Genomic DNA, 22723 nt, shown 5'->3' with positions numbered 1-22723 from the left:
TTTTTTTTTCAGCGTTTATTTTATTCCACTGATTCCGCGTTTTTCGGGGGCACCTTTTTGTGTGCAGGACAAAAAGAATCGGCGTTTATCGGGACTTATGTTGCACAAACGAGGGCAAGCGGGAGGAATTCCCCAATCCCCAGAGAACTGCGCCTGACTCGAATACGTGCTTGGAAAACGTTTTGGTACCTGATAAGGGGTGTGGTTCCCGAAAAAGTAAGCAACCTCGTGGGAGGGGGAGGTTGTATGCCGCGTAAACGCAAAATACCGCTGTATATAAAAGTTTCTTCCGGTGAAACTTGGATTTGTCTCATCAAGGACAATTTCCATTGGGCCTTTTTTTCTTCTTCTTTTTTTTTTTTTTTTTTCATCTGGCTAAGGTTTTGTGTTTTCTAGCTTATCTCTTTTTTATTTTTAAAAGCCGGAGGTTTTTTTTTTTCAGCGTTTATTTTATTCCACTGATTCCGCGTTTTTCGGGGGCACCTTTTTGTGTGCAGGACAAAAAGAATCGGCGTTTATCGGGACTTATGTTGCACAAACGAGGGCAAGCGGGAGGAATTCCCCAATCCCCAGAGAACTGCGCCTGACTCGAATACGTGCTTGGAAAACGTTTTGGTACCTGATAAGGGGTGTGGTTCCCGAAAAAGTAAGCAACCTCGTGGGAGGGGGAGGTTGTATGCCGCGTAAACGCAAAATACCGCTGTATATAAAAGTTTCTTCCGGTGAAACTTGGATTTGTCTCATCAAGGACAATTTCCATTCGGGCCTTTTTTTCTTCTTCTTTTTTTTTTTTTTTTCATCTGGCTAAGGTTTTGTGTTTTCTAGCTTATCTCTTTTTTATTTTTAAAAGCCGGAGGTTTTTTTTTTTTTTTCAGCGTTTATTTTATTCCACTGATTCCGCGTTTTTCGGGGGCACCTTTTTGTGTGCAGGACAAAAAGAATCGGCGTTTATCGGGACTTATGTTGCACAAACGAGGGCAAGCGGGAGGAATTCCCCAATCCCCAGAGAACTGCGCCTGACTCGAATACGTACTTGGAAAACGTTTTGGTACCTGATAAGGGGTGTGGTTCCCGAAAAAGTAAGCAACCTCGTGGGAGGGGGGAGGTTGTATGCCGCGTAAACGCAAAATACCGCTTTATATAAAAGTTTCTTCCTGTGAAACTTGGATTTGTCTCATCAAGGACAATTTCCATTCGGGTCTTTTTTTTTTTTTTTTTTTGCGCTTTCCCGATTTCGATGAAGCCGGCTCGGGACGGTATTCACTTCATGTAGGCCTAATGATCCGCGTCTCAGTGCCTTGAAGTGGGAGTTCTCAAACTTTTTAATCTCGAGGAACGCTTATCTTGCTCCTGGAGTATAGCCGATGTGAGCTCGTGACGCTCATAAAATAGGTTATGAACTTATGATCCCAAGGATTGTGAATAGAAACACCACAGACAAAATTGTCGTATTCCCGTGTTCCCGTGGCAGAAAACCATAGTTTGCAAGGGCAGAAAAAGTATCAAATTAATTGGACAATATTGTAAATTTACTAAAGCATGGATGAAATCTCATGTTCATCTTGTACGTTCAGGAGCCGAAAATTTCGTGTTTTTGTGTCCTTTGTCGAGAATGCCACTATGTGAAACCCCACCTCATCACTCAACTTTTTTCGCATTTCAACAAAATGAGAACAATTCGATGTTTTTGCGGGTTGAAATATATGTAGGTTTTTTGTTTACCTGTTTATCAACATTGCTACATAATGTGTTTCACTCGAGTAAACGTTCACCACAATAAATAATAACTGGACATTAGATTGCACACTTCAGAACATTTTGGCAGAGCGGTTTAAAATTACCATTTACGCAGACTGTATGACGATATTTTATCTCGCAACAAAAAATCTACAAACCTTGCTTATTGGCAAATCAAGGCGCTGCCAATACTAAGACAGCATGAAGTCTGAAAACGAAGTTTTTTGAAGTAAATATATATATATATAATAAATGGGTCCTAACAACCCTATTATTAAGTTGGATTATTCTTGATACCAAACCTTCCAAGGTTCCTTATGCAGACCAGGTTTTAGAATTATTAATAATAAAATAATTACGAAATGATTCCTTCTTCGTGTTTTTTTTTTGTCGTAATTGCCATCGTGTGACCCATTAACCATGTAAGAACTGACCCAAACCTTATAATGACGATGCCCTTTTGAAGCTCACGCGTAGTAGCCATACCTTTTTTCTAGCCCCAACTGACGACCAAGAGATATTTAACATTTTTCTAGGACTTAAGAACAGTAAAAGCACAGATGTTGATGAACTACAATTCAAACCTGTCAAATTCGTGATGGATATCATCGTACCCTGCCTAACACACATATATAATTTGTCTTTATCGTCAGGTAAATTTCCCAGTAATATGAAATTGGCTAAAGTTTCAGTAATACATAAAGGTGGTGACTCAAACGTTGTCACCAACTACAGGCCTATATCGGTGCTACCTGTGTTTTCTAAGGCACTTGAGAAAATTATCTTTATGCGCCTCAATGACTTTTTTCTTAAACAGTCTGTATTAACAGAATTTCAATTTGGATTTAGGAAAGGTAAATCCACCGAGACAGCTTTACTGCTGCAAAAAGAAATTATATTACAAGGTATAGAAAAAAGGCTGCTTACATTAGGCGTGTTCATCGACTTTTCTAAAGCTTTCGACGTGTTAAATCATAAAACATTGCTGGCAAAACTAGACTACTATGGTGTCCGTGGCGTACCCCATAAGCTAATTGAGTCATATTTAAAAGATCGTAAACAGTCTGTTGTCATTAATAATCATGCTTCCTCTTTTCAAGACGTTCCTTGTGGGGTACCTCAAGGAAGTATACTTGGGCCATTTCTGTTTAGTGGTTACATCAACGACATTGTAAACGTTGATAACCAAGCACAGTTCATCATTTATGCCGATGATACAAGCCTTTTTTTTTTTTCTGCGGATAGTGCCGATGAATTAATATGTCGCGCTAATTCTGTTCTTCAGAACTTCTTTTTATGCTCAGAGGCTAACGCGCTCAGGATTAATGCGAAGAAATGTAAAGCAATTATTTTTAGATCCGTAAATAAGTCTATCTTAACTCATAGCCCAATTCTACTTGGCAATTCGGAAATAGGAATCGTTAACCAGCACAAAATATTAGGTGTATACTTTTCCGAACATGTGACCTGGGACGCTCATGTAAACTTTCTGATTTCGAAACTGTCTCGTATTGTCGGTGTATTTGCTCGTTGTCGTGGTATTTTGCCACTTCATGTTAAGTTAAAAATATTTCACGCATTATTTCAGTCTCATTTGAATTACTGTCATCTCATCTGGGCTACTACAACTAAAACAAATATAAATAAATTATTTTTGCTCCAGAAAAAGGTCTTACGACACATTGCGGAAGTACATTATCTTGATCACACTGAACCTCTGTTTACTAAGTATAATATCCTTCCTATTATGCATTTGTGTGAATACCGCCTGATGTGTTCCATTCGTTTCGCACCGCCATCAGTTATTGAATTCTTATATTGTATTTCGCAATTAACTGAAAGCCTCAGCATCGTCAGCACACGTCGTACAGAGTTTTGGGCTATCCCTCGGTCACGTACAAACTATAATCTGCAATCCCTGCGGCATATTCTTCCATCTTTGTTAAATACATATCTCACCAAGAACATAGATATATATTCGGCTTGCAAGAAAGACATCTTGTCGTATTTTATTTAGTTGGTTTTTATTGTATTTTCATTTTTTGAATGAATTGTAGCATTTATTTTCATGTATCTATATGTGTGCGTACTGTGTATTCATTCTTTGTTTTCTCTATTGAATGCTGCTGCCTATAAACGGGGGAGCCTGAGCCCAGTCAAGCTGTTCTTGAACAGCTTTTTGCCTAGGCTCCCCTCCAGAATTTCTGGAGAATAAAAAGATTTGATTTGATTTGATTAAGCGGTGCGCGCGCTTTGTTCGGAGTAAAAGTATAGAAAAAATATATTCTACCGGCACAGTTCTTTAAAAAAAAATTTAAGCGTAGCGTGACTACTTTAAGGCTTTAAAGTTTTAAAACAAGAAAGGTGCCTACTTCGTTCACCCAGTCTGTGGTTGCCATAGTATGAAAGCCGAGACTCGTTGAAAATAAAGTCCCAGAAGTACTAAAATTGTTCTTACCACTTACATTTAACCGCGTCGCACGATGCCTTCAATTAATTTAAGCGAATGACAGAAAAATGCCAGCGGGGATTTTTTCTTCGTTATTTATTAAATAATAACGACTCAAAACCTGGTGCTGGCGGCGTCCCCAGACCCGAGTTCACACGCGCCAGCTGTGTCGTCAAGACGATAGCCTAGCCTTGACCGAATCTGCGGAGACGTTAACTTATCGATAAGGAGAACGCGGCAATGTCCGTTTATCGTACCCCGGGGCTCGGCAGCGCCGAGCAACTCATACAATCAGACGCGCAGCATCAACGGTGTCTCCAGCGACAGACACCACTCGAATGTCTGCCAGAAAACTCAGTTCCTGAAACGATGATTCCGCACAATTTTTGACGCCAGTTTTTTTTTGTCCTTCAATATTGATTTTGTTTTCGTAATTAACATGATTACATCACATTTTAAACTGTCTTCATCTAAATAAAAATAAACAAAACGGTGAGACGTGCAAGGTACACGCAGGTACCTCGAATATTTATACTCGTATCTGATACCTAATATTGTAAAGGCTATATACTTCGAATAAAATCGTCGCAGCGGTTGGTCGGCTGTTCTATCGTGACGAGTGGAATTGAAATGATGATGAGTAGCCAGGGAATTACGTTCCAAATGTATGAAGGATCGACATTGGAACCACCATCTGTTTGCCGATATCGTTACTCTTCGCGTTCTCCAAAGTCGCTGGGTGGGAACGACAGTGTATATATAATTCAGCGATTTTAAAGTACGCACAAAATCATTGTTAATGAACGAGCACGTTTGCCTACGGTAACGGATGTTACAGAGTGATACAGCTGCGAATTTTCCGTTTCACGGACATGCATGGTAACCGCCGACATCAGAAACAAAAGTCAATGTAAGGCCGGGAATCCACAATTGCATTGCTCTTCACAAAACGAGTTCCTTAGGAAGCGCAGCGCCCAGAGCTCTAGCAGTGAAAGCGCTTATTTATTATATAAGGTTGGCGTATATGTCAGCTCAGACGTAAAGAATGACGACATGTGTAAACAAATATGGCATTTCCATGCCTTCACATACTACCCCTTATGACATCATAGTCTGCGGAGAGAAACATGCTTGACGAAAGGAATGCTGGCTTCTCACGCTTACACCTACAATGAAAGTCTCGCCCAAAGTGTGTAACAGCTAGACACACGCACGACAGAACGACGGGTCGGAAAGTCAGAGATTGCTGGTGCGCAAGTTCTGCGCCTGGAAGCTCGAGGGCCACGATCCCACGTAACTCAGCGTGGTTCGGATTCGCCTATATTTGTACAACGCGTTGGCCTTTTCGTCGCGCAAGTGTCTGGACACGACCAATTAAGTTTAGTTCACGCTACGCCGGCCTGGCGCTTAAAGGCGACAAAATCGACAAGGCACTCCTGGACGCCAAAATTCTAGCAGGCGATCTCGGTCTTCAATTGTATCGCCTTCACCAGCTGGGAATGTGCCTTCACTGTAAAAGCTTGGCGCCACCTGTCAAGAAATTATAAAACTTTTTTTTGTTTGTTTTTTGTTTTCTTTTTTATGTAGGGCTCTACAACGTTAACCAGCGATTACGCTTGTATTGTTGCTTCAGCCAAAGGCGGTACAAAATTACGGCGTGTTGCAGTTGAGACGCTGAACTAACCCCGGTTTCACACTGTCACTGACCGCCGATGCCGTCACGTAAGCGCCACCAAAAAAAGGTGGACGGCCGTATCACTCCGCACACGTAGAGGCAACTCCCGAAAAGGCGCTCACCTGCAACCTCAGGAACTTCGAAGCAACCCACGATTACTTGGCGGCGCAAACTAAACGAGCAGTTGCTCCATCTTCACAGTGGTAGTTTCTTGACCTCGGTACAGCTTGAGCTTGAACCGTACAACTCTGAATCTAAAGCGCGCACGACCAATGAGACAAGCCGGTGCTAAGGACGTGGCAACAGATAGAAGCACGTAGCCCATTTTTTCTCTCCCGATTTGCAACACGAACGACGTGCACTTAATCCTATTTCGTTTACTTTACAACTCGGCTGCTATGTCACTCCAATATGTTGCTGACCACTTGGATAGGCAGAAGCTCCCCGCTTTTCTCCGTCAATCTTTTCTGCTGGGAGGCGTCACCTCCTTTAGAATTGCCAAGTGCGCCTAGATTTCAGAGTGATTCCAACTGCTCGATCGGGGTGATGTGGTTTCTGGGGCGAGTTTGCAACACGAGCTGCGAACACGTCCCGAAAGTATTGGTCCTCTGCAAGCGCCTCCAGTTCTCTATTCTCTTCCTTCCTCAATAGTCGACAACCCAACGTATGCACACGTGCGACCAATCGGCCCAAAAGGCATCCACCATTGCAAACGCTCTTTACGGTTTGAATTGCTCCCTCTCTTAAATCTATAGGATCTCTGGAGTGGCCCAAAGCCATAGCGAGAAGTTTAAGGTGTGCATAACTGCAGCTTCGAAACGGCAACGACCTTCTGCGTACCTTTTCGAGTCCGCAGTTGGGCGCGTAGATTCCGAGCTTGGTGTTGTAGCGGTTGTCTCCGAGGTCCGGGTTGTCCACGAAGCTCGTGTCCCTGTACACGATGGAGTCCTGGTAGGCGCAACCCACGGGGAAGGTGTCCCCGACGACCGCCCACTGCGGCTCTCCGAAAAAGGCCATCATCTTGCCCAGGTCGTGGATCAGACCCGTCAGGTGGAACCAGTCGGCCTTCGGGTGGGCCTCCCGAATCTTCTCGGCCGTCTGGAAGGCGTGCACAATGTTCGGGACGTCCACGTCGGGGTCACTCTCGTCCACCAGGCTGTTGAGCAGACGCAGCGCCTCCATGACCGGCATCGCGGCTTTGTTGAACTGGGTCCACTCTGCCATCTATACAAACGAGTCCACGTGGAGACAGAGTGTCAATAGAGAGTTTTTATACGAAACGATCCACTAAACTTCTCTAATAGGGAGTTTTCTTTGATCCTCCCTCATAGGGAGTTTTCGTAGATCGTTACCGCTGTCCCACAACGCACTCGGCAACTCCCTTCGAGATCCGGAACTATGTAGTCAATTTTAGAGGAACGCGTATACGAAATAGCGGCGACTTCGTTGCCGAGAACGTAGCGGGGAGGGACACTAAAGCTGGAAACACGGTCTCCTGAAACTTTCTAATGTTAGCCTGAAAACGCTATAATGTCAAATGCATCGTCGTGCGATTGCGCTGGGTGGGCTCAAAGTTCTTTTGGTAAACCTCTTGTATATTTTATTTGTCAAAACAAAGTTTCCAATGCAGAATTTTATAGCGTATAATGTGAGAAACCGGTGGTGTCTACGAGATAACTATATCAATTATTTTCCTAACCAGCGTACAGTAAAATTTCCGCTCGCAACAGCTAATATTTTTTTATATACAATAGCCTATGAAAGTGCAGGAGAAAGCTTCGAAAATAGCTGCGAACATGATCTCGACTTATGGTACAACATGAACTAGCAAAATATGTGCGAAATCTACTGACCATCTCAATAAGAATACTCCAACGAAATCAGTCCTCCAATGACCAGCAACACATGCCTAGGCAAGTATAGCTAGGTATCGATTTGTGTCCTAAATTGTCTCCTTAAACGGAATTATTATGTCAACGTCGAGTATGCCATCTACTCCCCGCTCGGGCACAATAACACGCATACTCCAACTTTGCCTTTCTGAAACTTGTGTGGCCTCTTGGACAGCGTTTACGTCGCACGAGCGCACGCATCCGCACCTACAACACCATTCAAGCCTAAAGGACGAGGTTTAAAGCAAACGTGCACCGTGAATCGAATGAGGGTGTATCTATAGATAATATTTTAATGTGATTCGAAAGAGTACCCGAAACGCTGCGGTTCGGAGCCCGAAACCGCACAAGGAAATGCTGTTACGATTGGGCAAGAGCTTCTGAGCATGCGAGTTCGATTACTGTAAAATAAATAAAATACTATCTGCATTGGACTATCTCAGACGATTACCAACCCAATCTATCTACTTTTACACGACTTGTTATAGATTTTATATTGATCAATACCCTAATAACACGGGAAATCTACTGCGCTCACTAAACTTAATACATAATATAGTATATTTGGAAGTGCACCTTTGTATTTCACAGAAATTTAGCAATTCCGATCAATTCGCCAAGCTGGTCCTTCTCGCAGATACAGACGCAGACAACCCCTATAATCTGCGAAGGACTTTGTAATGAACCGGTTCGAAGCCCGACTGAAACACAAGAGCAGAAGATAGCTTCAAGAGAAAGAATCTCACGCACCCTTTCCCGAACAAAGTCCACAGTCTGGAAAGTGTGCATCTTCTTGTAGATCTCGAGCACCCTTCGTTGAATCGGATCGTCCTGTGTGCAAGTCAAAGAAATCGGTTTTCAAACCAAGGCAAAAATGAAAGCAAGCCACCGCCAACTAGAAGAGTAAAAGTAAAAACATTTATTCCTCGGCTGAGTGCGTTGCTGTTCTCTAGGTTCTCTACAATAATTTGCGCGGCCCGTAGCTCTAAACAAATTTGAGTTCTGAGTGAATTGCAGTTGGAGGTACGTACCATTTACAATCTTCTGTTCTCCCTAACGCTTCTTAAACATGGAGATGTATTTCACGACACATATTTTATAGTTTCCGCTACCTCCAAGGGAACATTTCTGAAGCCTTACAGCCTCTTGTGAAACGGGTTGGTCTTTTTTTACTGTTTTACATTTTGTTTTCAAAAATTCAGTTTAATCATGTCTGCTTTTTTGGGTGGAAATCGCAAATAATGAATCACGCTGACTAGCAATTCAGGTGTGATTGAAAGGAAGCCTGCGGCTTCCGTTGAATCAGAATTAGGGAGTTTTCGTAGATCGCTTTCCCTACTCCGCTAGGCACTCAGTGCGCATGTGCGCCGCTGGCCTTGACTGCAGAGTTTCGGATCTTGCAGCGGGTGGCGAACAGTGTTGCAGGAAGGAAGGAACGATCTACGCAAACTCCCTATTAGCCTTAGTCCACGGCACGATACTGTTCAAGCAAACAAGAGATCGCATTTTTTTTCTATGTATTTTTTTTTATAAACTCAAAGAATATCATTGATGCTAAATAGGCGTAGTGCAAAGCGCTTATTTGGACACTTACCAAAGCGAAAAAAAGGTTTGATGCCCGTCAATCCCCTTTCGAAGCAAAGTACACAAAAGCGCCCCTTACCGTGTTTGCGCAAAGTGTCGGGCGGTGCGATTGTCAGACCACGCGAACAAACGACCAACGCCGCTTGCAGGTCGGATAAAAATACCTTAAGGTGCTTGGCCATAGGCTTGTTTTGTCGTCACCTTCCTCGGAGATCAGAACTGCTTTATAGTATACTTTATCTCATGTCCGAACACTAGGAATGCTGCGGGCCAATGAGGTCTCATTGGCCTTATGCTTCTCGGTAAGCGGGAGATCACGAAATTTTTTTCTTGTTTCTATGCACGTGTTACCGCAAAACTGATCCAAACAATCGCAAAGAATCCGTCGTGTGTTTTTAGCCTATACGTTTGTGTTCCAAGCAGTGCTAGCGGTAACGCATTACAAGTAACGGCGTTACCCGTAACGCGTTTTTTTTCGGTAACGAAGTAACGTACTCGTTATCACTTCAAAAAAAAAAAACGAATAACGTACTTACGTTACTTATATCGAGTAACGGGTAACGTAGTTACGTTACTCTTTCCATCATCCTCCCAAGATGTAAAGCAAATATATTTCAATTTTTTTTTTCTTGTTTGTAGGGGCCAAGTTTAATAAATTCTTGAACTCATTTCACATGTTGTTAAATTTGGCATCTCTTTTCCTCGCGCAAACACTTGAGTTTTAGCAGAGACCCCACCGCCCACTCCCTCTGTCCCAGTGTCGACTGTCGCCATCAGTGACAGACAGGGTGGAGAGACGCCATTCAAAAGAAACGCAAAACTAACATGCGTCACTGTTTATAGGTAAAGGTAATGCGTTCTTTTTTTATTTTGATGTAGCGTATAGGGTGCGTAGAGCGTTCCTTTTTGTTTGAAAATAACGAATAACGTATTTCGTTACTTTTTTTTTGTAATGCCTACAACGTTGCAAGTAGCTTACGGCCCCGCTCGGGCTCAAGGTGAAATGGAGTATAATTAAAATGATTCTTTCCGGGGGTGGGCAGTCCTCCCTGACTTCGCTATCCCCTATGCGGAAACCCCGAACGCATTTCGTTAGAAGTGGACACGCCACACGGCGCATATAAACGCAGTAAACCCAACATCGTGGGAATTTCACTGGAGCGTGCGCAGCACGCGAAGAATGAACTAGCCGCAAAACCCGTGCAGTTACTCGCCACTCTAACAAAGGGCGAAGTCCCCTGGCCCGTGTCCAGAGGGGCATCTCGAAGCGAGTTCAAGTGGCGATGGCTGCTGACGATAGCGTCTCGTCGTATCTCACGCGCGACACGTGCCGTCGCCCACTCCAGGGACGCGGCCCTTCGTCGTTATTTACCGCCTTCTCCAAACAAGTCAACGCAGTGCCTCAAGGAGGCCTTTCCATTTCACCGGAATCATTACATGTTTACGCGGGAAATTGAAGAATTAAAAAACAGCGCCAACACGACGAGGGACAAGAGGTCCCTCGTCTTGTTCGCGCAACAGGAATTGCTATACGGCGCGCAACTGAGGAGAGGAGGAGATGAGGTGCAGTGAGAGAGAGTAAAAGCCGAAAACATATCGGCAGTGATTTCTTCGTTCGTTAAAACGCGTCCGCTATTTGTTAGCAGACGTGTACAGTTACTTCCACCTAGTTACTTTTTCGGTAACGAGTAACTTGTTTAGTTACTTTTTTTTCAGAAAATGAGCGAGTAACGTACGTAGTTATTTTTAAGGCCAAGTAACGAATAACCGTATTTCGCAACTTTTTCGGCAGTAACGCACAACACCGCTTAAACAGCTTCGCTTTATTTTTGAGTATGAGTCTATTGCGACCAAGGAAGATGGGAAACCCGAAAAACGGCTAAACAGTATGACAGTATAGCAACGTTCATCGCTGAATTATAGCCTTCTATATACTGACAAAGCCTGGCAGATCGCCACGAGAAGCGGCCGCCGAAATGGAAAAGGTGGACCGGCAAATAACGCATGAGTAGAGAGCCACCTGACTGGCGCCCCGCTGCGGCGAAACGCCGAAACACACTTCTCCCGAGCGAACAAGTGTGTTTCGGGTCCTCGACGCTGTAAAAGCTGTGCGCTGACGTCCAGGTGCCCCGAGAAATGACTCTTTGATGCTCTCTGCTACCAGATCCTCGCGCTCCAAATATGCGACCGGGCGCTCTATATGGCTCCGTCTTCGAACCGCCATGCTTTGTGAGTATAGAAGAAGCTATGGCTGAACACGTCAGTCGAACTCTACAGCTGGGAATGCCCTTCACCCTTCTAGAAGGATGAACCTTCAAAAATCCTGTACAGATAAAATGTAAATCGGAGGTTGCCAACATGTGAAGGCACATATCCCATTGTCAACTTGGAACTTTAGAAGCAGAGAGGACAAAAAAAAAAAGAGAGGGGTATCGCAGATTCACCAACTGTTCCTGGTGCAAAACATTGCCATTCCTTCGTCGCCGGAGATGTATTCTCAAGGAAGCGAAGAAAAACATAACCGATGAAAACTTTGAGAGGCAGCTGCTGCATAAGTGCATTGACTACCAAAGAAAACAATAAACCATGAAACAAAAGCAGTTGTGTATTTTACCGTCAAAGTAACGATAAAAGTAACTCGTTACCTTTGAGGTAACGTAACGCGTTCCTTTTGAGAATTGGTAACGAGTAACGTATGTAGTTACTTTTTGAGCTGGTAACGACTAAGAGTATTTAGATACTTTTTTTTTTTTGAGTGTGTGTGTGTGTGTGGGGGGGGGGGGGGGTTAACGTGCGTATGTCTGGTAGTTAGTCCAGCCAAACAACATGCCATTCAAGGTTTTTCCCTTAACCTCTCTCGAAGGCTAGGTCCTCGTTCGTAAAGTACCGGTGGATTTCAGAAAGCCGTAGTAAAGGTAAGACAGTCATTGCTACGACTCGCAGACAACGCCGGCGTTCGGCGCCTGAACACCAGATCCTGACGCCGGTCTGCGCAGACGACACTCTGCGCGAGGAATCGGTGTAGACAGACGGCTAGCCCTGGCTTCTACGCACCATTTTTTCAATCATGTCTCGGCGTCCTGACGTCACCGTATCCTTTGTGCAAGATGTAGACAAACTTGCACACCGTATGTGCTGAAAAACTGAGGGAGAGGAGGAGACGAGAGCGCGTTATGACGTCAGAACGCCAAGCTCTGATTCGGATGATTCGTGAGTAGTCTTCAAGCTAGCTGCCTTTGTCTCCACTGCACTCGTCGAATGCGAGAGCAAAACGCCGGAAGCCTTCCTTCCGCGTTCGCCGAGTGCAGTGGAGACAAAGTCCGCTAGCTTTAGCTCTACCCACTAATCACTCCAACCAGGGCTCGACGTTCTGACGTCCTTGCGCGCTGTCGTCTCCTCCTCTCCCTTACTTTCTCGGCGTATAGCGTCTTGCAGTGAACAGACGTGTGGCATGACGCGTTTAATTCCAGAAGCGCGGAGAACCTGTTACGCCTGCGTTCATTTGTTAATTAGATTGCGGCGGCCACGTTCTCAGACCGCTTAATCTTCCACAGCTGTTGAAAGTGACTGTGACGCATAAGGGTTCACGAGAGAGGCAGACACAGAAAGCGAGGCCAGAAAGAAAGATTAGAGCTCGTAGCTCTCGCTACCGATAGAGCCCGTTAGTTGAATTCGTATCTGGATTTCGTTTGCTAATGACGAAAACCGATCCGCACTGACGATTGTGAGCTGGTTAGTGCATAGTACCGTCGTCATCAAAATCGACAACTAATTTCTATGAACTCTTCAATGTTGTACATTTCAATTAGAACAATGTTGACGCTTGGCAATCTTTCGATTATACAAATGTCAGCCCAGCGCTGATACTTTAGGTGTTTAACTATGATAGGTGCGTCTATTCATGTCTTCGTTGCCAAGTGCCGAAAAAGATATGAAAGAATTATGGAAGCCCAGTTTACTCTCACTAAACGTATAAACGTCCTTGTTCGTCGAATCAGCCCTATAAAAGAATATACGCGATTAGATCTGACTGTCAACGTGAATAACTGTACCATGTCCGTCGTGAAGTTTCTGAAGTCCTCCTTTTTCTTGTGCTCCGGCCGGTAAAGTTCCGAAGGATCCAGGAACGGAATTACCTTCATCGTTCAAAGTGTGTGAGCCGTTTGGCGATTACAAATTAACCTGGAAAAATATTATTTCGTTTGCAGTTTCAACGTATACCCCGAAATGCTAAGAATTGCACGTCTCCTTTGACTTACGTTGACGAACGTTCAACTCAAGTCTGCGACGTCTGCTCTCCGCCTCGGCTACTGAAGTGTTCCTTTGGCCTTAACAGCAGCTGCCTGTAGTACGTCTGATATGATACAGGGGAGGAAAGAGATTCGAAAGAGAGCCTACAAGAGGGTGTGACAACCCTCAACGACGATAGCAAACGATTTTCCCATTGGTGAAACTAATGGTGACATATTCAGTTTTGGTCCGGACGCAGGACTGCGTAGATAAAATGCGCAAGCCTCTCCCTCAATCTGTGGTACAACGAACAAACGGGGATCAAAACATTCTCTCTGCCGTTGTGACGTAACGATGCGATAACTCTCTGCTGATATCGAGAGGCTCAGGAAGGGTTCGGGAACTGCTTGAACCACGAGGTTGCAAATCCTGGGGACTCCCCCCGACACCTTTGATAAGAGCGCTTGTGTCCTCTTGTGCGTCACCGCCGGAGAGCTGGCTATCACTGTCTGGAAACTGTGCAGACGACGAGACGCACCCAGGCTGATATTTCGACTCTTTATCAAACCTCACAACAAGATGTATCAAATAAGCCGAGGCGTCGGCTTGTACATTCGCCGAGATTCGTTCGTGCGTAACGATACACAGTAGCGAAATAAATGCGGTATGATGACACGCAGTTCCCCCCTTAGGATTTATACTCACAGAAAAGTAGACTGAGCTAAACTCCGCTTCACCTTAAGTCCAAATGGGACTAAAAGCTAAACTTCGTTTCAGCTTAATTCCACATGCAGCCGACGCTACGAGAAAATGAGACCAATCAAGCAAACCTCAAAAGCGTAACTCACTGGGCCTTTACTGTTTCAGGTGGGTTTAGCGCTGACAGAACACGTACAGAAACATGACGGACATCATGATGGTGCACTTTTGACGCCGTCTAATTGGTCGTGTCCGGACTTATGCTTATCTCAAATCCTCTACTCAAGGTAGTGCATTTTAAATACTTTTCGAAGTATCTTGGTATCTTGCAAATATTTTTGACTGTAATTCAATTACATTTCTGAGTACTCATTGTCTCAAATACTTTTTGACATTCCGCTATTTTCCAAGTTTTTCGGTATGACGTCGCATGGGCGTGGCGCGAGCAAACGAACATTCTTTCGCGCAACCAAATCCTGTTGCTAGCTCCGATTAGCTACGGTGACTTAGATTGAGCTCGTGAAAACATCGCTTCTGTGCCGATTGTGAGTCATATTTCACCCCAAAGTTCGTACAATGAAGGTTTTTTTTCGCCCTCCCAAGGGCGCGTTTCGGTTTTTAGAGTTTTCCCCCAAAAATCCTCAAACAAAAGGGGTGGTTTTACGGAAGTAAAGATTGCCACACTGAGGCGTAACGCAGAACGGGAAACGACCTACGACAAAAATGCAGACTTCAGTATCAATAAAATAACAAATAGAAGAAATTGAGAAATCGACACAAAAAGAAGACACTTTTTTTCTGTTTGCATATTTGACACCGCTACGGCAAGAAGTCGAGGTTTTTTTTTCTTTTCTTTTTGTTATTAGTCCGGCGCTTATTGCTCTCGCGAACATTGTCTGTAAGCGAACATTGATAAGTAGAAAACAGCACAGGAACCGGACAACGAGCAAGATGACCTTTCAAAATGGCAACAAAACGTCCCCACACGTTGAGCGCCTTTCTGGACGCAAGCTACTTAAAAAGGTGAGAGCAGTGCCGTGGCCATTATGTGGGCTCTCTTTGTTACCCATTCGCTCATTTCCATATCCCAAGTTCGATTATAGTGAACACTGCATATAGGGAATATGGATTGTAGTTAAACGATGCGTCTAAGGTGCGCTACAGGACGTGATATTCAGCGATGTAAAAATATGTTAAGGCAAATTTTTTTTATTGTCCCAGAAATGTTTTGTAACATGTATCAATGATATCCTACTCCTTTTGTTGGACTGCATAAAATAGTCCCACAATGTCTTTTTTTTTTTGCCGTTTTGTGCTGTTGCGTTCTAATAAACCATTCTGGTAAACCAGACTTGCGCAACTGGTTAATTGTGTTTGCAACTGACGTCAATACAAATAACGCAATGCGGAAGTATCTTCAACACTAATTGAATTACATTCCTAAGTATTTGTACTCTACTCAAGATACTGTAAAATATCTTGAGTAGAGTACTAATAAGTACTAGTAAATTCTACTCAAGTTACTTTCACTGTAAAGTGAAAGTAACTTGAGTAGTATTTTCAATACTTTATGAAGCAGGTGTTTAGTAACTTAACTTAAATACTTTTATCGAGTATTTTGTCCAACATTGGTCGTACTAGCTCGCAGGGCCGACTGCGTCTGGAATTATGGTAAAACGAAGTATGGTTGAAAAAAAAATGAAAGACGTTTACAATTTCTTGTTATGCCGAATTAGAGCGAAACTCTTGAGGAGGGGAGGGGAGGGTACGGAGAGGAGGGTATCCTCTCCTCCACCTCCGTACCTTCTCCTCCTCCTATCCTCCTGCTCCCTTGTCCTCCTCCCTCCTCCTATCCTCCTCCTCTCCTTCTCCACCCCTACCTCCCTCAACCTCGTGACGTCAATCGTGACCCTCGTGATGTAACACGTGACGTCACGTGTGACGTCATTATAGGGAAACGTCCTATAATGCAACGCGCGGTTACGCCGACGGTGACGCCGCTAAAGCCGGAAACGGGCGTATAGGAGCTGCGCTCCAAAAACAAACGCAAAGACTAAAAACGCGACGTCACCACGCGTTCTTCGCGCTTGATTAGATCAGTTGGCGGTAACGCGCGTTTAGGAACACACCAAAAATTATGTGATCTACCGCTTTCTGGAAAGCTGAATTGGCTCCAGTGGCATGTAGCGTTCGATGGGGCGAAAAATGCTGAGTCACTGAGCTGTGGACGCATGCGCAGCGTCTGATCTACCGCGCAGCAGAGCAACAGCGCATGCTCAGAAGGCGTTCCACTACGCCAGAAGCATGTGTGTGGTTACTATAACAGATTACCAGCAGCGACTGTACGAAAAAAAAATCACGGTCAAAAGCTCACCGGACAAAAGCTCATGAACAGAAGCTCACCGAACAAAAAACTCACCCAATTTTTCACAGACCCGTACAAAAGCTCACCAGGAGAAAATTTTATGTTGGTCTTAACATGAGTGCGAACAACTTAGGTGCATGCGTGCGACACTAAAATGCAACGATAAATTAAATCTGACAGGCGCATGGTTTGTTGATTAGTGTAGAGACAAGTTTATTCATCGACTGGTTAGAAGCGAATGCAGTCCCCCACTAGCTCCAGCAGTTTTGGTAAATCTGGGTATACCTGGAACCCCACGCAAAAATTTTCAGACGATTCTGCAGGCGCAAAGTGGTTTTTCGCACCCGCTTCTCTGGCAGTTCACCTCTCGGGGTTGTGTCAATGCCGTGGCAACGAGCGCCTGATTTTCCTGTAGGCATTCACTCACATACCCTCCAGACGCTTGGACGTGCGTGGCGGACAAACTTCTCGAACCCGGTATTCCATCCTTCGCAGGTGTTGTTCCTCCGGTCTTTATCTTGAAGAGTGGCGTCGTACATATTGCACCGTTCCGGGGAGAACTCTGGTCGTCGTCGGCACACATGTCACGCAAAGGGAAGAATTCGCTCTGAGTGCCGCCACAGAAGGAGCAGAAGCATAACGGAAGGGATCGTTGACATACGTGCAATCCAAGTATTCCAGCAGGTCGCCAATATCACCGGTAGACTTTTCCCTGATGTAGCTTAGTCCTTCAGGCGCAAGCTGTGGTGGCAGGAACTCCAGCCTATCCAAAATCACGCACAGCTTTCTAAACAGGTCACCTGTCTTCTACTTGTCTAAATGGCCCAACTCCCGTTCCTTCAACATATATATTTTTTTTTAATTCGCAACTCAATGGCTTGTATATAAGTTTTTCTTCAGTTTCCCTTTCACATAACCCTGAAATAATCACTGTTTTCAAATAAATCTACGACGCTCAATGACTGAAAGAATTTAAATTTCCTAGCCATTCACTTCCACTATTACCCTGAACCCCAAGAAAATTCATGCATTAGTAATGAAGAAACATTGTGCCTAACCTTTATGTGCGAGTTTAGCGTGACATTGAAAAAGTGAGGTCGCCAAAGGGTGACTTCGCTTCTTCGGTCACTCCTCGGGTTCAAAACTTCGGTTCACAAAGTTTCTTGGGCGCGGCACAAGGGTACTCCGGCATACCTTGAGTCAAGCAAGCTTGATTTTATCAGCTTCACTCGGTTTCAGTGACCTAAACCTTGGTCCCAAATCGCTGCTTCTCTGCCTGATATTGCTTATCTTCCGACACTTCTGCATGGGATGGGATGGCATTTCTCCCAAAAACGGTGCAATGACCATCGCGTCAGCACTTTATCCCAGCCCATGTCTCGCACGGGTAGCAGAAAAAAAAAAAAAAAACAGGTTAGCTTTTGTCCCTGTTTGGAAAAAAACAAGTGAGCTTTTGTCCGGTGAGCTTTTGTCCGGTTACTCCCATTAGGGCTGACTAACCTCCCGATGTGTGAAGATACAACGGAATTACTTACGATGTTTTGGAACGCAGAGTATCACGTAAGAGTGACATCTTACTATTTATCATCATTTTGCGGGAGGCAGAGCGTCGTACCCTGTCGCCCCTTACCACTTGGCTCGATTCTGTGAAGCGAGTCGAGCCAACTGGGTTTGACCAGCTAGAGGCAGAAGAACCAAGTTGCTCCGAACAAAAAAGCGCGACGAGACAACGGAGTACGGTCATCAACACTCGAGCCGTTATCGTCCCCGTGGTAAACACTTGTGCACAGCTATCTCTGCCCAAGGTAACATGGTAAACGCGAGTCGAAAAAACAAGCGTCGTAGAGCGTACTTTTTTTTTTTTTTTTTTTGCGACTACCGCGTTGTCTTTCCCTGCTTGCATCGGCCCAAAGCCAGAGGTCAATACTCATTTTATGGGCGACACCGTGTTGTCAGCCGAGATTTCGATAAAAGCACCGTTTATGATATAACGCGAGAAGACTTATACGCGCCTAGAACGTACTTATTGATGCAAAATGCGAAAATTGCAATAGGAACTAGCGATATAAGTGCATGTAAGGCGCGTAATAAAATAACCCCAACGCTCCCTTTCAGTTCACCTTACGATGGCCCTCATAGGGAGCTACGAGCCACTCCAGCCAATAGACTTCTTCCAAAACTCGAAGCGCCCCATCGTGGCGAAATGCCACACACTACACTATGGGAACTATTAGGCCACTCAGCTTAAAAACCGGTCTGGTCTCTCTCGGTCGTACTCGGTTGCAAGACTGTGAACGGACCTTCACCCTCGAACTTCGTGTCAACCAAATAAACCCTGAAATCGACACGGTCTTTGATTTCATCAGGGCTGACGACGTAGCTATAATTGATTAACTTAGTCTCTTTTTTTTATTTAACTTTTGTGCTATGAGTACAGACGGAGATGTAGACGAGCTGCCTAACGTAGTTATTTCAACTTCCTTGTAGATAAATGTCTTAACAATTTGGTACCTGTTACAAAGAAGAAAAATACTTCGCACCCCTGGATTACGAGAGAGGTCTTGCAGAAAGAATAAAACAATTAAAACAGGGACAACACAACCACATCTTTCTTTCTTTTTTTTTTTTTTTTTTTTTTTTTTTGTAAGGACGGAGGCCACTCCAGGATGAGGGAGGCTCTTGCGTAGGTGCAAACCGAGCGAGCGGAGCCTTAGACGGAGCAAATTCATTCTTGAGATGAAGCAAGCAGCCTCGAAGAAGGAAGCGGGGTTGAAGATCGATGGCTCGCAGTTGGGACTGGGACGGTACATGGCTCAGAAAAGTAGGTATGCTTGGGAGAAGAGCGTGTTGGTTTTGGTCATGGATGAAGAAAGAATAAAACAATTAAAACAGGGACAACACAACCACATCTTTCATACGCGCCTAGAACGTACTTAATAATTGTTTTAATTGTTTTATTCTTTCTTCATCCATGACCAAAACCAACACGCTCTTCTCCCAAGCAAGGTCTTGCAGTTGATGCGGAAAACAAAAAGGAAGCGTTCTACGAAACGCAATCTAGCCTTGGCTAATAACGCTTTGTTTGAGTGTCTAAAGATGACTTTGATGGAAAAAGATGTTAGCAGCTAAAGTTAAGTATTTTAACGTACCTCTGTCGGAATATATGCAATCAGATCATACGAAATTCTGGAGGTCTCTCCCCCAAAAATGTAATGGGTCGCAAAGCTTGATTATTCGAGGTGAATGTGTTGGTGAACTAGCAGTGAATGGTAACTGTTTTAAAGGGATACTGAACCGAAAATTCGAGTTCACAAAACAAGGCCGGGCGGATAGGCGGGAAGCTGCAAGACCAAGAAATATAATTCATACGGCGATATATCTAACGGATCGCCGCATTTTTTGGAAAAGAAGTGCGGCGATTGAACCCGGCCGACGAGGCCGACGCGACAAGGCACGTCACGATTCCCATTCTCTCTCCTCCTCGCTACATCCCGTCAAGCTGGAGAACCGAAGCGAGGAGGAGAGAAGCGAGGCCGCTTCTCCTCATTCTCACATTCTCCCGGAGGACAGTTACGTGAAAGAACTCGCTTGATCGCGCCCTTCTTTTCCAAAAGTACGGCCATCCGTTTGAGATATCGATGTACGAGTGATGTTTTGGAGTTCATAGCGTCCCGTTCAACACTTCTGCAGCCTTACTTTGCGAAATCCAAATTTCGGTTCAGTATCCCTTTAACAAATAATTTAAATCGGTATTTGGTCGCAATAATGATTAAGTTCCTGCTTTGACGGTACGTGCTCGGCTTTATCAGATGTTAACATCAGTGTTTCTGGTGCTCTTACTCTACCCCTAAAGCTCGATTGTAAGAATAGTTCTGGCCCTGATGGGATCTCCAATTCTTTTCTTCACCGTTATTCACTTGGGACTTCAAAGTACTTAGCTGTAATTTTTGAAAAACCTTTTTCTAGTGCAACTCTGCCTCGGCTATGGAAATCAGCTAAAATTATTCCACTCTTGAAATCCGGTAGTGAACAAGTGGTTACTAAATTTAGACCCACTTCATTGACATCATGTTCTTGCAAGCTTCTTGAACGCTAAGTTCATAAACATATATCTGAGTACCTCGTGGCCCATTCGATTCTCTGCTCCCAACATGGCTTTCGTCCTGGCTACTCTACCCCTACACAGTTACTAGAATTTGCTCACGATATTGCTTTTACCTTATAGTTAAAAGAGGGCAACTAGACATCATTTTTTATTGACTATTCAAAGGCTTTTGATAAGGTGCCACATTTGGAGCTTCTTCAAAAACTGTAAATGATATTTAAAAAAACACTCATCACTAATGAATTAGATCTCTGAATACCTAAAAGACATATCTCAGTTTGTTTCACATGGGGATGTATATTGCAACAACGTTTCGGTTGATTCTAGTGTCTCACATGGTTCAGTTTTATGACCACCTCTGTTTTTGCTTTATATTAATGACGTCGATGACCATATTCCTGTGAAGATTCGCCTTCAGGCTGATGACTGCAATTTATACAACGAAATCAGTTCTGTTGACGATAACGCAATGCTAAATGACTCATATTTATCCTTTCTTAATTGGAGCCATAAATTGCAGATGGAAATTAATTTTGAAAATTGGTGTTCATGACTTTCACTAACAAGAAGACACCGTCTTTTTTAGTTATGAAACAGATACTACAATTCTGCGCCCGGTGTGTGAATAGAAGTATCTGGGAATTTATATAATCCAAGTCTTAAATGGGACAGGCAGACAATTCTATTCCGCTGTCGCTCTTTGCGAAGACTCGGTTATGTTAAAAGAACTTTAACACCTTAAACTAGGAAAGCTAAAATAACCGCGTACAAGACCCTGATTAGACCGATTTTAAAATACGGCTGTGTGGTCTGGAACCCATATTTAAATTGAGATGTTAAGCTGCTTGACGCAATACAAACGAAGGCTACCAGATTCATTTTTTTTTCGATATTATCGCACATTTTCTCCTACATCGTCAATGCCAGGCATTGCACTTGAAGTCTTAGGTTCGAGACGTGTTGTGGGGAACGACTAAGACTACTACACAAAATAGTTCAAAAGAACTGTGTAGTTATTCGTGAAAAATATATTGCTTTCGTTACTCAATCACGCACTCGTAGCTTCCATCTTCTAAATATTGTATACATCTCACCTCAATAGCTTTAAATAGCTTTTTTTTTTCCGAGGACCATCGATACTTGGAAGAGCATTGACAAAGCTATTCAACCACTTGAACTTTAAAAATGTATATTAGAAGTGCACTGTTGTTTTGTAACCCATTTCTAACCGTTGGTAATGTTTTTCGATATGGTGCGTACATCATAAATTTGTGTGTTGTATTGGCGTGCAATGTGTGTATTACTTCCACTCCTGCAATAACCTTCTTTAAGGTCGCGGTATATTGAAATAAATAAATATTAAATAAAACCCCACACGAATCGATTCATTTCAAATACGTTATTTATCTCCAAACTGGAGAAGGGATGAAGAGATAAAAGCCACTCGATTGTTGCTTGACGAGCCTTTCTTTCCCTCAGCAGCGACAGCGAAAGCAACCACAAACACAAAATTTGTATTTTAAAACAAGGTACAAAACAAAAATAACGTAAAACCCCAAAAAGAAACTGAATTCATAATGCGGCTGCCCCTCGAGCTTACTTGAGTAAAATATTTTAGCAAATCAAAATTGATTTTCTCTGTTTCTCTCTCGCCCGGCCCACACAAAGCGATCAGTAAAATTCATGAAGCCCTTTACATTAAGTTACACGGTTCTAATTTTTGTGTTAATGCGGAATCAATTACGATCTTAGGTGACCGATCGTTTGGGTTTATTCGAAGGCTCGCCACGTTCGTATGACACTCAGTCTTCAGTGTGGCTTGGTGAGGGACTTCTTCTGGCTGGAGTCTTTCTTTGTGTCTTCTTTCTTTATTTCTATGTACTATATTGAAATAAAAAAACAGGAGTCGAAGGTAAGCGTTGTGTATGTCTTCTGCTTGTCCTAATATTTTCGCGATGCTTTTTTTTTTTTTTTCTGTAATGTTAGA

The 22723-nt window shown here is 43.7% G+C and overlaps 1 protein-coding gene across 1 annotated transcript in view; it reads right to left on the bottom strand.

The window, feature by feature from the left end:
- The window catches only part of LOC120837152 (inositol oxygenase), a 50740-nt gene extending 37025 nt beyond the window's left edge, over positions 1-13715 (bottom strand). The window contains exons 1-4 of the mRNA XM_040206369.1: positions 13597-13715; positions 13390-13519; positions 8504-8584; positions 6702-7085 (exon numbers count right to left, since the gene is read on the bottom strand). Of these exons, the coding sequence (XP_040062303.1) occupies positions 6702-7085; positions 8504-8584; positions 13390-13479 (555 nt within the window). The 5' untranslated portion in view covers positions 13480-13519; positions 13597-13715. The remainder of the gene's footprint in view (positions 1-6701; positions 7086-8503; positions 8585-13389; positions 13520-13596) is intronic.
- Between the last annotated feature and the right edge of the window lie 9008 nt (positions 13716-22723).

Source organism: Ixodes scapularis, unplaced genomic scaffold (assembly GCF_016920785.2).
Source record: "Ixodes scapularis isolate PalLabHiFi unplaced genomic scaffold, ASM1692078v2 PGA_scaffold2__306_contigs__length_199485367, whole genome shotgun sequence".
Classification (NCBI taxonomy): domain Eukaryota; kingdom Metazoa; phylum Arthropoda; class Arachnida; order Ixodida; family Ixodidae; genus Ixodes; species Ixodes scapularis.
This window is presented reverse-complemented; position numbering and strand designations above follow the sequence as displayed.